We start from the raw sequence: 16,846 nt of genomic DNA, 5'->3' as shown, positions 1-16,846 counted from the left end.
GAACTGAACCTTTCTCTCCTTAAAGATCATGATTCTGAGTCTGTTTGGATTAACTCATGATTGTGGTGAAAACAACAGCTCCACAAATGATTCAGAAAAACTCTAAGAAACACATTTGTCACATTTGCCCAGAGTCCAAAGTGGAGGAGCATTTTTGAACTAAAATGATGTCAGTTTGAACCTGTTTTTAAAACGTCATCATCAAGATTTTGATGATGACGTTATTGCACTTTTATAAAATATAGCACCATGCATCAGCAGCACCTGGGGGCGAGGCGAGAGTGTGAAGTGTCTTGCCCATGGACACAACAACTGTGTATGCACATAGGGAGTTCGATTGAAAGTTAATCCGACCGCTCTAAAAACATAAACAAAGAAATGTTTCATTCCAAATCCTGTTTCTTCTCTGAGCTCCTACAGAACAGGATACAGCTGCTGCTCTGAGAGACCTGCTGTTCCTTTAATATTATCGGTTATCGTGTAGATTTACTTCAGTAATATGTCTCTTCAAAATGTGTTTTCTTGACACATCTAAAGGTACACTCCCTCTATGGAGAAAAGCAGTTACACGTCACATCTGTGGAGAGGCATATCTATGAAGAGGCAATCCCAACAAGAGTGAGTTTTTCAAAATCTATTCTTAAAGGGCCCATATTACCTTGAAGGGCCCGTATTACATTATTCTCTGATCTCTGTTCTAATGCTGTTTCCTAATCACAAACAGACCTGGAGTTGTGTTTTGTTTCATTCACATGTTTAACACACAAAGCCTGCATATTTAGGCTGAGTTTCTCTCAAAATGAAAATACTCTGTTCCACCTTGTGATGTTATGAAGCGGTAGTTTTAAAGTAAGTAGATAGGTAAAAAAATATGCAGTGTTTGTGCATTAAACGTGTGAATGAAACAAAACACAACTCCAGGTTTGTTTGTGATTAGGAAGCAACATTAGAACAGAGATCAGAAAACAGTGTAATATGGGCCATTTAAGGTAATATGGGTCCTTTAAAAAGACTATGACCAAACACAATGCAAATTCTGTTGAGCAAAGCCGACCCATGGCCTGGTCTCTGTGTTGGAGCAGACTTCCCTCTTATCACTCAGGAGCTTCAGGCACTTCAGGGCCATAAACACCGATTTAGTTTCGACTGGGTGCAGCGCCCATTAGCGGGTCCAAAGATCACATCCTTCTCCTGTGTGTCCTCTGTCTCTGCGTCTCTGGACAAAGACGTCGTGTAACATGAAGCTCGTGCTGTTTTTAACCACTGCTCTGACTCTGCTTCAGTCTGGACTCCTCATTCCAGGTAAAACGTTTATTCTTTAAACATCTTCAGTTGAATAATAATCAGGCCTGTTTTAAATGTGCTGGTTTCAGACATCAGTACTCTGTAGGTGACGGGACAAAGGGCCACAGATACAGGGAAGTGAATTGTTGTATTTGTCGTAGTTTTGACTGAGCCATCACTGTTTTAAAAAGGCTTAGAAATTTTATTTTAAATCTGTATCACATCGAACAGTTTGTTATTTAAATTATAAATGCAGAAAAGTTCAAAATTTGCAACAAGATCTACCTTTGGTCATGTGGGCCAATTTAACAGGACAATGGGATACTCCTGGTCTATGATGGACAGATGGGGAGGGCTAAAATGAACAAAGTTAAATACATTTGTGAATTTACCTTTTGGCTTTAGTGTAAGCCACAGACAGGACTGTGTCTGGGCACATCTGAGCGTATATGACCTCATCACACCACGTCTCAAAACCGCCACCTGTCCCCAGGTTTCACAACGAGGGGAACCCAGGAGAGTTGGTGTAGTGTTTAACAATTTAAAATAAAATGTTATATGTTTTCAATGTGAAAAAGTTCTCAAAATGTTGCATCTTTAGGAAGTGGAAACACAGCAGCTGCACAAGGCTTTGGCCGTAACCGGATATATGGAATTCAGTGTTTTAAAAGCATTGTACTTTACATACACATTCATACACATATATACTTACATGCATACGCATACATTTACACACTTTGCATACACTTGCTGTTTTGAGTTTAAACGTGAATGTGTGGGGCTCATATGTTGAACTCTAACAGGTTTAATAGCACACAGTATTTTAGTTTTTGTCTGCGTTTCTTTCCTTTGTCATCTCCAGTGTTTAAGTGTTTAAGTTAATGACGAGGGAAGTGAGGCTTTGCGAGGACTTGTGTGTGAAAGGGCGGAAGGACACAGGGATGTAAACTATGGTTTATCACTGCCATAAAAACAAGGAGTGGAACTGAAACAGTTAAATATCAGACACCTGATCTCAGAGCTCGCACACACACACATATACATATATACACGTACACATACACACACACCCCTACACACAAACATACACATACATATACACACATACACACACATACACATCTGGAGGCACTCACAGGAAGTGGGTAAATTAGGCTAAAATAAAATACAAATAAAAGTAAAATATTTGTTACTTCAAAATAATATTAAAATAAAAAAATACACAGTGGTTAAAAAAAACTACACATAAAACAGTATTTGGGAAAAATACTACTCAGATAAGAGTAAGTGTAATCCATGTTCTAATGCTGTTACAACCCCAATTCCAATGAAGCTTGGACGCTGTGTAAAACTTAAAAAAAAAAATAAAAACAGAAAACAATGATTTGCAAATCCTTTTCAACCTATATTGAACTGAATAAACTACAAAGACATGATATTTAATGTTTAAACTGATAAACTTTATTGTTTTTATCAAATATTCACTCATTTTCAATTTGATGCCTGCAACACATTCCAATAAAGCTGGGACAGGGGCAACCAAAGAATGGGAAAGCTGAAGAATGCTTAAAATACACCTGTTTGGAACATTCCTCAGGTGAACAGGTTAATTGGAAACAGGTAAGTATCATGATGAGGTATAAAAGGAGCAAAAGGGCCCGAGCTCACTTGAGATGGACTGACACAAAGCTGAAAAGTGCGCTGTGCTCTGACGAGTCCACATTTCAAATTATTTTAGGAAATCATGGACGTCGTGTCCTGCAGGCCAAAGAGGAAAAAGACCATCCGGATTGTTAGTGCAGGTACTAGACGAGCCTGCCTGCAGTCCAGACCTGTCTCTCATTGAAAATGTGCGCTGCATTATGAAGCACAACATATGACAACGGAGACCCTGGACTACTGAGCAAATTAAGTTGTACATTCAGCAAGAATGGGAAAGGAGTCCTCCGGCAAAGCTTCAACAATTAGGAAAAAGGAAAGATGATGTAACACAGTGGTAAACATGCCCCTGTCCCAGCTCTTCAAAAACTGACCTGGAGTTGTGTTTTGTTTCATTCACACATGTTTGAGTAACACTTTACTACTAGCCTGTCCACATCTCCAAACATCAAAATGCTCTGTTCCACCTTCTGATGTTATCAAGCTGTAGTTAATTCCAGGGCTTAAATCATCCAAATTATTGTAGTGAAGGTGTATGGAGTTTAAAAACACAGTGGCGCACGTTCTGTATTACCACATAACATCACAAGGTGGAACGGAGTGTTTTCAATTTGAGAGAAGAACTTGACCTAAATATGCAGGGTTTATGTGTTAAACATGTGTGAATGAAGCAAAACACAACTCCAGGTCTGTTTGTGATGAGGAAACAACATTAGAACAGATTAGAGAATAGAGTTATATGCACCCTTTAAATTAAAAGGGTTTTAAATGTGATATCTGGAGTTTTCACCTCTTGTTCCTTATCAATCTTCAAAATGCACATTAAAAACAAAGAGATGGAAACACAACTATTGTTAATGATGATTTTGCCCCTTGTGGACTCGGCCAATAAGGAATAACACGGCTACACTGAAAAATATATAACTGAAGTGAAAATATAGAGGCAGAAAACTACTCTGAGAAGCATTGAATGTAACTGACCTGTATGAACCTTAAAACAAGAGAGAATAGGACATGATGGTGACGTGAGATGGAGAGTTTGAGGAGGCTGGCGATTTGCTGCTGTGATGGTGGCAGATGAGGTAGAAGACAGTTGTGGCAGGTTTAGCTGAAAAAATAGGAAGACAGAGGGGAGTGAGAGTGCATTTATATAGTTTGAATGAGAGGCAGACAGTGGCAGTTGGAGGCACACTTAAGCTTCTTAAACGCAAATGGAAAACTTTAAGAATCAGAATAGGTTTTATTGCCAACATAGACTATATGTATATATGGACATAGCTAACCTGGTAGCCACCTCTTTTCAAATAGAAGGTGAGCATGGCCGTGAATCTGTTTCCAATCCACTTTTTATGTAAACACTGTGTCCCCTCTCTCTGTAACTGCTGCTGTCAGACTCGTCATTTTGGTCTTAAATGTTCGTATTTACCCACTCTACATGATCCTGGGGTTTTATTTCACTGTTATGGCTCTAAATTAAGATATGAAAATTGACAGACAAATCAGGCACCTTCTTTCCCCGAGGTCGCTCCTGCTAGCATTAGTAACAGGGTTGATTGGTAGCGTTGCTAAGGACCTGCTCCCGTCTAAACCAGCATTGCGGGTGGGAAGGGGCATTACCTTCAACAGCCTTGCTCCAGATTGGCTCGTTGGTTGCTATGATACTCACGGTCAGAATTCCTAATATGGAACTGGGCTCCAAATTGTCTGCTATAACTGGTAGCCTCGATGAGCTTCATTTGACTGGAGCTGAATGCTGTGGGTAGTCATACTCACTTAGTCCACTTTATACAGTCTGTGATTGAAATACAGTATGAACAGTATGAACAGTGTGGGCAAAAGAATAGTGCCAGTTCATTATGTAAAGAAGTCGAATATTTGTGTTTCAGGTTTCTGTCTCCTGCCCAAAGATGAAGGCACAGGCACCACCTTCTCCTTTGCGGTGCACTATGACCCTGAGAAGGACCTGTGCATGCCGTTCCTGTACAATGGCCAAGGAGGGAATGCCAACCGCTTCCCCAATGAGAAAGAGTGCATCCGAAACTGCTCTGCCAATGCTGAGAACATCTACCCCATTGACTGTAAGTGTCCAAGGACTTATGTAATGCAATACAAGGGCTTTAGAAACCTGTTCACCTCTCCCCTCCCCTGGCCCCTTCCCTCATTTATATATACAGATAGAGCCTACACAACATATGTACACAGGAAAACTGGAAATGAATGCCCATAGTTACTAATGAGTCTATAATGAAAATACAAACAACAAAATGGCCACTTGTGTTGTTTTCTTGGACAGTGACCAAAGCCTGCCACTTTCCAAAGGCCAAAGGGACCTGCACTTCGACTCTCCTCAGGTATTACTATGACTCTGTGAACGACCGCTGCAGGAAGTTCCACTATACCGGCTGTTTTGGAAACGGAAACCGCTTCACCGACATCAACGTCTGCAATGCCACCTGCAACGGCATCCACGGTGAGCTATGGGCACTGGTTTGGTAAAGTTAGTTAAATAGATATTATACTCAAGTAACAGCGAGGCCTACTCAAATATCACTCAAACAGAAGTAAGAAATCATAGTTTAAAGATACAATATGTAACTGTCTGGAGGTGGAAATAAAAAGTTAAAGCCATACGCCGCCACATTCTCCATGGAGACTGATAATTTGTTGCAATACTATGGAACATTATAGCCAAATTAACAGCATTTCAATGGAAACAAGCAAAAGTGGGTTGTCTATTGTAGGCCAAATTAGGGTCAGGTTTGTGGAGATTCAAGGCCACCCATAGTGAGGATGCATGTTCTTCTAAGTTTTTCAGTGGAATACACGCAACCAATAAGCTCTGTGCACTGTAGCATGCTAGCTAGCTCATTGTGTCGCAAAGCTGACTCGCTTTTATTTAAATGGGAAAACATAAAATAAACAATATATAAATAATATATATTATATGTAGAATACTTTGGTTTGTGGCATTGTTTTAATACTGTCGTAACGGTGGGTGTAGCGGACCAAAGAGTGCAGACTCGGGGCAGATTTACGGTGTTTATTTACAATAGTGCAAAAGACAGTTCATATATCACACACGGGATGTAGGTAGCGGGAGGCAGGCCAGACGGGCATAGGACAGGGCGGGGCAGGAGCAGGAAACCCAGGATCGGAGCGGGAGCGGAGGCTGCCAGGACCGGAGCACAACGAGACCAGGGACAGGACCAGGGAAGACTGAGCAGGAGTGATCCAGAGAGCGGGAGCCAGAGCAGGAGATGGGAAGCAAGCCGGAGGCCAAGACAGGGCAGGAGGCAAGCAGAGGGTCGACTGTACCGGAGCTGGAGCATAGAGGCAGGAGTGGGAACGCGCAAGAGCAGGAATATTGACACGCGGACAGTCTGGCCGAGACTCTGGTCCAAGACGGTCCTGGGGAAGACGAACAGACGACCTGGCCCCGAGTGTCTTCTACCGAGCCCTCATATACTCGGCAGCAGGTGCATGTAATTGCGCTGATGCACTCCAGGTGCGTGCGGGAGGAGTCAGGAACTCCGCCCAGCTCCGGGCAGACAGGTTGGGGAGGGGGAGAGAACACAGGAGGACAGGAAATGCAGGATCATAACAGTACCCCCCCCTAAGGGCCACCTCCTGGTGGCCCAAAAAATTGATACGGGTGGGCGGAGGGGAGCCGGACGGCGGGAAAAATGTCACTGGTGCGGGCCGGTAGACTGTCCAGTGGGGCAACAACGGTCCAGGAAACGGGCGGATGACACAACGAGGTCCCTGGACGGAGAACAGTGTCCAGTGGAGCTGCAACAGTCCTGACAAGGGGCAGCGGACTCGAAGAGGTCCTTGGATGGAGAACAGTGTCCAGTGGAGCTGCGACGGTCCAGACGAGGGGCAGATGACACAAGGAGGTCCCTGGATGGAAAACGGTGTCCAGCGGAGCTACAACAGTCTCGCCCCGAGTGTCTAGTCCCAGCTCCTCATATGCTCCGCAGCCAGTGGATGTAATTACACTGATGCGCTTCAGGTGCGCGCGGGAGGAGCTGGGAACTCCGTCCAGCTCCAGGCTCAGACAGGAGAGGGAGGGGAAGGCACACAGGGAGACAGATACTAGATGCATCATGACAAATACTTATTATGCCTCAAAATCTGCATTAGTGTTAGCATTGAGACATAAGGATGTCTCTTTCTAAACTCAGAAGTGTCTCTGGTGAAGTATTAATTTTATTTGTGTAGTGTTTAACATGCTGTCACATCCACCCACAGCTCCCTGTCCTCTGTCGGACTCTAACCCCCTAACCTCTGATCCTTGTCCACTGTCTGACCCTAACCCCCTAACCTCTCCCCCCTGTCCACTGCGTGATTTTTAAATATATTCATTTTATCATGACTCGGTAAAAATCTCATAGAGCTAAAACTGGACAGGAAGCAATGACAATGACAGTGAGGTTATGAGGAGTGAGGAGGCTATATGAAAACAAACATTATTTTACTGTTGTCTGTTTTCGGCTAAAAGTGATGTCATGTTTTTGATGAATAGTTTGTGGGAGATGATTCATCTTTGTCATCATCTTTTTGTTTTATGTGATCTGGTGTTTTGGGTTTGTAAAATGGCTCCAGTGATGTTTTGAGCACTCTCCTGTTCCAAAGAGACTTATATATAATATTGTATTTTAAAGGTCCTACATTACACAAACTGACTCCTGTGAGCTGTTATAATGCTGTTACCACCTCAAAAACATACCTGGAGTTGTGTTTTTTTTTTTTTATTCACACATGTTTGAGTAACACTTTATCATGTGTCTATATCTCCAAAGCTCAAAATGCTCTGTTCCACCTTGTGATGTCACAAAGTGGTAGTTTCCAAGTTAACTTAAATGGATGTTATGTCTTCACATGGTTAATTAAATCCAATGCTATATTATATGTAGCCTGCTCTGTTCTCTAAAAAGTACCTTTAGGAATCCTTTCTCCAGCTTAACTGGAGTGGCATTGTTGCTAAAAAATTTGGATCTAATATTTGTAAACACTCGTAATGCCACACTAGCCTTATTAGCAGGAAAAAGTCAGGGAAAAGTCCGCTGGCAGGTGGTAACTAATGCTAACATCTCATTTTGTGAAAAACTTTACCTTAGTATACAACTTATTTAATAGGCTAATAATGCACATCATAAAGGTGACATACTGTCTCAATTCAGGTTAGCTCATCAGTCAGTTTAGCCATTGCCACAGTGACCCCGGTGCCTCTAGCCACGCCCACTGCTGTCTTCAGGTTCAAATCAGCCATTGCCCTTACAAATCGTTTTGAGACAAACTCAGCATAACAAATGTCTCAAACCCCATGAAAGTGTAATTTTTTAGTACTTGTAAAATTAGTAATTTTTACCTGTAAAACAATATTTGTAAGTGTAATAATAAATAATAAATATGTATATTTACGAATGAACAAATCAACATTTATGCATTCAAAAGTTTTGAGACATTGCACCTTTTTGGCATACAGTATATACTGTACAAACTGTATGTACTGCTGTTGATTTCTCCTTTGTTCAATGGATACAGTCATGACAAAAGTTGTGTGTGTTTTTAGACGACAGAGAAGCGGAGGAGGACATTGAATGGGACACTCCAGTTGGTGAGCATCAAACAAACAAACAGCATCTCATTTAACTGTAGATTAAAGGGTTTACCTCTACAAGCCTCACATTCAGATAAAGTGTATTTCTATAGCACATTTAAAACAACTTGAGCTAACCAAAGTGAAGTGCTTCACATAAAAGTAAAAAAAAAAGATATATAGATAACACAATACATAGGAAAAGAACAAGAAAACACCAATATATCATGTTCTAGCATTAAATGCCAGGGAGAAGAGGTGGGTTTTCAGCATAGCTTGTACAAAGAAGTGAACTAAGTGAGTATGACATCACCCACTTCAAATGAAGCTCATCAAGGCTAGCAGTTATAGGGGCCAATTTGGAGTAGAGTTCCATATTTGAAATTCCAACCACGGGGTATCATAGCAACCAAAGAGCCAATGCAAAGCAAGGCTGATGAAGGTAATGCCCCTTCCCACCCGCACCGCTGGTTTAGCAGGAAGCAGGCGCTTGCAACGCTGTCCATCAAACCTGTTGCTAACCTGTTGCAGGAGTGCCCTGGGGGAAAGAAGGTGCCTGATTTGTCTGTTATTAATGTTCATATCTTGATTTACAGACACAATAGTGAAATAATAATCCCAGGATCATGTAGAGTGGGTTAATACGAACAAGACCAAAATGATGAGTCTGACAGCAGCAGTTACAGAGAGAGGGGACAGTTTTCAATGTAAAGTGAAATGGATTCGATGGAGCCAGAAGTGCGCCCATGTTACCAGTTTAGCTATGTCCATTTATATATGTAGTCTATAAGGTAGAGCCTATACACCATATGTATTCAGGGAAACTGGAAATGAATGACCATATTGAGTCTGTAATGAAAATACAAATAACAAAATGGCCACAGAAAATTACAACATCCAGTACATGAATCGTGATAAAACTGAACTTGTGATCTGGCTCCAAGAAAATAATGAAATGCCTCTATTTTGCCACCTTGCACCCCCTACTAGTAGCTCCTTTGTTAATTATAACTTTATAATGATCATACTGTTTTCATATTTTCGTTGTAGCGATCATTTGTGGAGTGCTGCTGGCTGTTATTGTTAGTGGTATCATCATAACCGTCGTGGTTTTAACTGTCCTATCAAAGTGAGTAACACCATTTGCTCTCAGAAGTGTTACGGAGCAGGAAACTCAACCTATTTTTGTTCATTCCAGGAAAAAGGAAGCAAAAAAGGGAGGAGCAGGGAAAAGACAACAGCAGGAGGTCCCTCTGCAGGAAGCCCCAACAGAGGTGTCGTGAAGGGTCATGTGACAATGATCATGTGACCACAGACAGATGGGATAGAGCATTAGATATGGCACTCCAATGATTACATGGCAGCGATTCAAGAATACTTTGAATATATATATATATTTACAGAATACTGAATACCCAAATTGAAATGTATTTTGTATTCTGGTACATGGTCCAATCAGAGTACTGTGTTCTGAATACTTAGAATACAAATCACATACATGCACACACTCACACACACACACGCGCGCACCCCCCCCCCCCCCCCCCCCCACACACACACACTGTAAGAGCTGTGTTCTCTATTTCTCTCACTGATTCTGACCAGTTCAAAGCCAAAATTGTAGATGAAATCCCCCCATGTATTCATTTTAATTTAGTTAAGTAACTGTTCTCTGGTACAGTTACCAAATGGAAAGGTAACCATACCAGGATAGAGTTACTCCAAATGAATATTATTGTATGTATTTTCAGTACATGTATTTAGTTACTTCCCATCACTGACCACCAGCCTCGCCCTGGTCACTCTAGTGCTCTATCTGATCATGTTGATGCAGATCATGTGACTGTGATCATAAACAGATTTTCACTCAGCTGTTATGTATTTTGAATCTGTACAAATGTTTTAATCTGTGAAAACTTGACTGAAGACTAAAGATCTTTGTTGTTAAATGGAACAATGCACAATACAATTAGGCCTCGTGAACAGTGACATGTAACTGAAACTATTTTGAGTTGAAGCTATTGGATATTTTTTCAGCTCATTCTATTGTTTTGTTTTGCCAGATCAGGGATCATTCAAACTGCATAATAATAATGTTGTTTAATAAAGATACATGAACTTGTTTAACAAACTGCATATATTCTCTACACTACCAGTCACAGGCACACAATCAAAGAAGCAAGGTGGGTGAAGAAGTGCCTTGCCCTAAGGCACACAGGCAATGCAAAGGTTAGAATTACTAATGTTTACATTAGTGGGTGAAATGAACCAGGCTAAGAAAAAGTATTTTATAGACTGAAGCTTTCATTAAGGATTGGCCTAAATGTCTCAAATTAAAGCTCTATAATGTGTATGATAGTTTTAAAGCTTCATCATTTATAGTTTAGTGGGCCTTTTTATGAGCAATAATAACTGCTAATTGGCTTAGTAAAAGGCAAAGATAAGGTGTGCACATGAAACTAATTATTCACGTTTAATAAAGAAAACATAAAATATTTGTAAGACTGGCCAACTTCTAAAATATTATTAATTATTAGTTGAATAAGTTTTGTGTGAAATTTGATAAATGTGAATAATGTATTTAAATTTTTTCCCTCCAACACGCCGCACGATCCGCAACGTCACTTCCTTTAATGACGTAGGCAAAGGTTTGTAGTTATTTTTCCAAAACAATAGAGTCCTGATTTTCATGTAAATTAACGTGCTCTATCGCAACAGATATTTTTATAAAGTCACGTTTATTTAGCAGTAATATTTTGGACGTGTGAAAAAGTGTAAAAGCGCGCCGTTGTGTGGACTGGCGCTGCTAGCTTCGATGAGCTATCTCAGGTGAACCCACGTTTCCTTGTTGTGTTAGCCCAGTTCAGTTTGGTCCATTTGTAAAGTGTAACTGATGGAGTGTCCTCATCTGAGCTGCTCCGTGGACTCAAGGCTTAAGTCGTACCCCTTACCCCCGGGCAGCCCGTCCTCCTGGAGCTGTGGAGGTGAGGAGACGAACAGGGAGCACCTCCGTGTTACATACTGCGCACAATACTGCGGTCTGTCTTTACTAAGTCATATATCTTACAGTGTGCAGATCTGACCAAAACTCATGGATCTGTCTAACCTGTCTGCAAGTCCACTGTGGAAGGTGAGTATCTGCCTCATTATTTTATTATTTTTGAACATCAAGCATCTAGCAGCTAGATGCTTGATGTTTGGAAAAAAAGATTGCTAGACTAGCTAGAGTCTAGCTAGTCTAGCAATCTTTGCAATTTTCATGTACTCCAACTTCATCTGTGCCCTGTGAGCGAGTATTTTCAAAAGCCGCAGAAATTACATTTAAATTGGTAAATAACATTCACAACACTTTCACTTTAATTTTCACATAAGATATAAAGGCAAGGCAAGTTTATTTGTATAGCACAATTCGTACACAAGGTAATTCAAAGTGCTTTACAGAATAAGAAAGACATTAAAATCACACAAATCAAAACATAAATAATCACCCAATCTGCAACTCTCTCACCCACTCGTTTGCACCCTTTAAAAACTCTCTCGCACTTTTTAAACACTGTCTTGCTCAGTTTAAGAACTTTCCCATTACTTTACAAAAAACTTTCCTGTCACTTCTCAAATACTTTCCTGTCACTTTACTATGTCTAATAAAAGTCCATCAGTCAATGTTTTTTTTTGTCATCATAAAATTACCATTAAAGGAGAAGAGTGCAGAATAAAAACCTTTCAGTCGTATGCACAGCTAAACAGAACTGTTTTGAGCCTGGATTTAAATATTGTCAAAGTAGAGGCCTGTTTCACATCTTCAGGAAGACTGTTCCAAGTTTTAGCTGCATAAAACTGAAAAGCTGATTCCCTATGTTTAGTCCTGACTCTTGGCACCAGCAGGAGGCCGGTCCCTGAAGTCCTCAAATTGCGAGATGGTTCATATGGCACTAACATGTCGGAGATATACTTTGGGCCTAGGACATGGAGAGACTTATACACAAGCAGAGCTGCTTTAAAGTCTATTCTTTGAGCTACAGGAAGCCAGTGCAGAGACCTGAGCACAGGACTTATGTGCTCGTACTTCCTGGTTCTAGTCAGGACCCGAGCAGCAGCGTTCTGGATGTACTGCAGCTGTGTTAAGGCTCGTTTAGAGAGGCCAGTGAGCAAGCCGTAACAGTAGTCTAACCTATTGGAGACAAATGCATGGATAAGTCTCTCTAAGTCTGGTTTTTACAGTAAACCTTTGATTTTTGCTATGTTTTTTAGGTGGTAAAAAGCTGCAGATGTTATTGATTTGATGTGGCTGTTAAAGTTCAAGTCTGAGTCCATTATTACCCCTAGATTTCTAGCCTGATTTGAAGGTTTTAGAGAGAGAGACTGGAGGTGACTGCTGACACTTTCTCTATATTTCTGTGGGTCAAAGATGATGACTTCAGTCTTCTCTAAGTTTAGCAGAAGAAAGTTGTTTTGCATCCACACACTGATCTGCTTGATGCAGTGGCAGAGTGAATCCACTGGTCCATATTCACCTGCTGCCAGTGAGATATAGATCTGAGTGTCATCTGCATAGTTGTGGTAAGACACATTATTGCTGCGTATTAAGTGGCCTAACGGCAGCATGTAGAGATTGAATTGCAGGGGTCCCAGGATTGAACCCTGGGGTACCCCACAGGTCAGGGACATTTTATCTGATATACATTTTCCAATTTCAACAAAGTACTCCCTGTTTTCTAAATAGGACTTGAACCAGTTTAGTGCAGTACCAGAGATGCCCACCCAGTCCCCTAGTCTCTGTAAGAGGATCCCATGATCCACAGTGTCAAAGGCAGCACTCAGATCTAACAGGATCAAGACTGAGGTCATTTTCACACCTAATAGTCCAGTAGACTCGGTTCGATTCGGGACCAAAATTGAAACATTGTTAACATTTTCAACTGGAGCGGTTTGCTTTCACACTGCTTTTTGTCAAACGAACCAAACCTTTTGAGAAGCTTGTCTAATCCTTCACATGTGCTAGCGCTGAACCAAAAACCATGGAAGGAAACGAGACAAAAAACCATGAAGAAGAAACGCCGCTCGTCTATTGGTCAATACAACGCAACTTCTTTTCCGCAGGGAACTGTAACTGACATATATTTTCGTCAGACCATATTTCTATGAGGGTTTTTACCTCCTCTTCACTCCACGTCTGACCACGAGCCATTTCTCCGCTCCACTAGCTTTGCACCCATGTTTGTTTTGGTTTTATTTACCCAGAATGCTCTGCATGTAATCCGCTTCCTGTCTTTGGAGCGGCCTGTGGTCCGCTTGGCGTTCACATATGCATTCGAACCGTACCAGAGTTCACTTCAACCGGACCGAGACCTAGGTTTTTTGGCGGACCAGAGTTCGCTTTTTTGGACCGTATCAGAGTTCGATTGCGCATTCACACCTGACCAAACGAACCGGACTTTGTGGCCAAAAGAAGTTCGATTAAAGTGTACTAACCAGTGCTAGTGTGAATACGACCTGAGACTTTGCCTGCATCAGTGTTCAGGCGGATGTCATTTGTCACCTTGATAAGAGCAGTCTCAGTGCTGTGGTGGGGTCTAAAACCTGATTGGAAAACATCAAAGGAGTTGTTAATTTTGAGGAATTTAATAAGTTGTTGGTAAACAACTTTTTCGAGGACTTTGCCTAAAAACGGCAGATTTGAGATCGGTCGATTATTGTTCAATATTGTCGCATCAAGACTGCTCTTCTTTAGGAGAGGCTTGATAACCGCAGTTTTCAAAGCGCTTGGGAATGTTCCAGATTGAAGTGACATATTAACTATGTGAGTGAGTGGTGATAGCAAACTGTTGAGCACAGACTTTAGAAATATAGTGGGTAACACATCGAGGCAGCATGTAGATGAACTCAGACTGGTGACGATCTCTTGGACAGTTTTGTCAGTTACAGGTGCAAAGTGAGTCAGCTCTAAGTGTCTAGGTGGGTGCTGGGTTGTTATTTGCGTTGTGGAATTTATGGCATTTTTAATGCCCTGAACCTTGTCATTAAAGAACACTGCAAACTCATTGCACTTAGATGTGAAAACTACGACTTCCAATAATGTCAGAAAAATACCTTTGCCTTGTTCTACATAATTTGTGGTTGTACATATACATCTTTACTCTGTAAATCTCATAATGAATCTGGAGCTTTGACTTGCGCCATTCCCGCTCGGCCCTCCGGCACTCCCTTTTCTGTACCCTGACCAAGTCATCATTCCTCCATGGCGCTTTCTGCTTATCTTTAACCATTTTAACCTTCATTGGGGCAATGGTGTCCAGAACATTCAAAACACTCGAAGTTACAGAGTTCAACATATCATCAACATTAGAACATGAGGCATTTTCAAAGTGAATCATTTTCCATGAACAATGCACCTGTGTTATCATTTATGTGTCTCCTTCGAACAACTGCAGGACCAGCCGCTGGTTTGGGAATAACAGACAGGGTCAAAGAAGACACAGAAATGATCAGACAGAGCAACATCCACCACATTGACATTTGAAATATTTACTCCTTTTGTAATGAGCAGGTCCAGAGTGTGTCCTCTGTTGTGGGTGGGCTCGCTGACATGCTGAGTCAGACCAAAGGTTTCAAGGACAGAACTGAGCTCTAGTGTTTCTGTCAAACACATGTACATTAAAATCACCTGTAATGACTAAACCATCAAAGTCTGTGCATACGACTGAAAGCATCTCAGTAAAATCATCAATAAAACTCAGACAGTGCTGGGGAGGTTTGTATATGACTAAGTAGAGTATGGAGGGGGATTGCTTTAGCTCCATTTTGAGTGAAACATACTCAAAAGATGAAAACACCCCAAATGACAATCTGTGAGTAACTAAATTATCTATAAAAAATGCACACACACCTCCACTCGTTTTGTTTACTCGTGTTTCAGATTCAAATTTGAAGTTGGGTGGAGTTGATTCCACTAGAACTGCATTACCTGTGTTTTTGTCAAGCCATGTCTCGGTCATAAACTTAAAGTCAAGACTAAAAGAAGAAATAAAATCATTAATTAAAAAGGACTTGTTACATAAAGATCTGACACAGCAAGTTTCAGATTAGTTTCAGTAGGACTGGATGTTATCGTCTTACAGGGAATGTAAACTAAATGTCTCTGACTGGACAGTTTAACTGTCCTTCTGTTAATCAGTCTACATGTTGTAACTGTAGATATAGCTCCATCACAGGGCCTCAGCATGATATTATTTTTATCATGACTGTATGTCCTGAGACAGCAGAGGCCCTGTGTGTCATAACTCTTGTTGATAACAGCTCTGGGGGAAGGCAGGGAAGGGCAAGGAGGGGGGAGTTTGGGTGAGGGACCAGGTGAGAGAGCAGGGGGGAGTTTGGGTGAGGGTGAGGGACTAGGTGAGGGCCGAGGAGGAGGAGCAGGGGGGAGTTTGGGTGAAAGACGAGGGGGGATAGGTGGGTACAGGGAAGAGTTCAGCATAGTTGATGCCAGAACTCTCGATCGCTCTATATTAGGTGTGAGGGGAGCCATCTTAATTCCTGATCTGATGAGACTTTCTAGATGGTCGGGAAGGGCCATAGGTGAAGGTGGGGAGGAAAAGGAGAGTGAGGAGTCCCTAGAGGGAGTAGATGTCGCAAAGGGGACCCAGGGCTGGTCTGTGGGCAGGGGAGGTGATGTGGGTGCTGCTGCGACTGAAACCTCTGCTGGGGCTGTCACAGACAGGTTCAAGGCCTGTGATGTGGGCCCTGAGGGAAGTGACGCAGGAGATGCATCCTTCACTTTTGAATCCTTCGCTGGGGGAGATGGTTGTGCTGCTGGTCGTGAGTCCTTCGCTGGGGGAGGTGGTGGTTGTAGTTGTGGTGCTGCTGGTGGTGCTGACACATTGGCTCGGTCTCTGGCTGGCGCAGGAAGGATGCTTCTCTCATTCCTATTTTCTCTCACTGGCCCAGGACCCTGTCCAGGCCGGTTTCTCAGAGTGTGTAGGAGGTTATCCGTCAATGCTCTCACTCCACCTCTGCTCAGGTGCGGGTCATTTCCCTTGAACAGGTCCTCTCGTTTCCAGAATAGATCAAAGTTCTCAATGTAGTGCAGTCCTCTGGCTGCACATTCGTTGAACAGCCATGTGTTCAGCTGAAGCAGCCGGGTAAATTTGTTCATCTTCCTTCTGTCTATGGTAGGAAGAGGTCCACAGATGAAAGTCTTAACCTCCACTTTATCAAGCTCCTCAAATAATTCAATGAAATGCTTTTTCAAGATTTCAGTCTGATTCATTCTGGTGTCAACTGCACCCTCATGCACAATCAGCT

The 16,846-nt window shown here is 41.9% G+C and overlaps 2 protein-coding genes across 3 annotated transcripts in view; both read left to right on the top strand.

Annotated features, from left to right (window-relative positions):
* Nucleotides 1-1,155: 1,155 nt before the first annotated feature.
* Nucleotides 1,156-10,668, top strand: si:dkeyp-73b11.8 (BPTI/Kunitz domain-containing protein). Its single transcript, XM_033968233.2, has 6 exons — nucleotides 1,156-1,302; nucleotides 4,830-5,021; nucleotides 5,237-5,413; nucleotides 8,519-8,563; nucleotides 9,596-9,674; nucleotides 9,744-10,668. The coding sequence occupies exons 1-6, from the start codon at nucleotides 1,239-1,241 to the stop codon at nucleotides 9,826-9,828; spliced, it is 642 nt and encodes a 213-aa protein (XP_033824124.1). The 5' UTR covers nucleotides 1,156-1,238; the 3' UTR covers nucleotides 9,829-10,668.
* Nucleotides 10,669-11,224: 556 nt separating this feature from the next.
* Nucleotides 11,225-16,846, top strand: part of usp3 (ubiquitin specific peptidase 3) — a 29,466-nt gene continuing 23,844 nt past the window's right edge. Inside the window, exons 1-2 of one of the 2 annotated variants that reach the window (XM_055222404.1) lie at nucleotides 11,225-11,529; nucleotides 11,615-11,675. In XM_055222404.1, coding sequence (XP_055078379.1) covers nucleotides 11,439-11,529; nucleotides 11,615-11,675 — 152 coding nt within the window. In that variant the 5' untranslated portion in view covers nucleotides 11,225-11,438. The remainder of the gene's footprint in view (nucleotides 11,530-11,614; nucleotides 11,676-16,846) is intronic. The other variant, XM_055222405.1, reaches the window with a different exon arrangement.

The sequence above is a fragment of the Periophthalmus magnuspinnatus genome, chromosome 6, assembly GCF_009829125.3.
Source record: "Periophthalmus magnuspinnatus isolate fPerMag1 chromosome 6, fPerMag1.2.pri, whole genome shotgun sequence".
NCBI lineage: Eukaryota > Metazoa > Chordata > Actinopteri > Gobiiformes > Gobiidae > Periophthalmus > Periophthalmus magnuspinnatus.
This window is presented reverse-complemented; position numbering and strand designations above follow the sequence as displayed.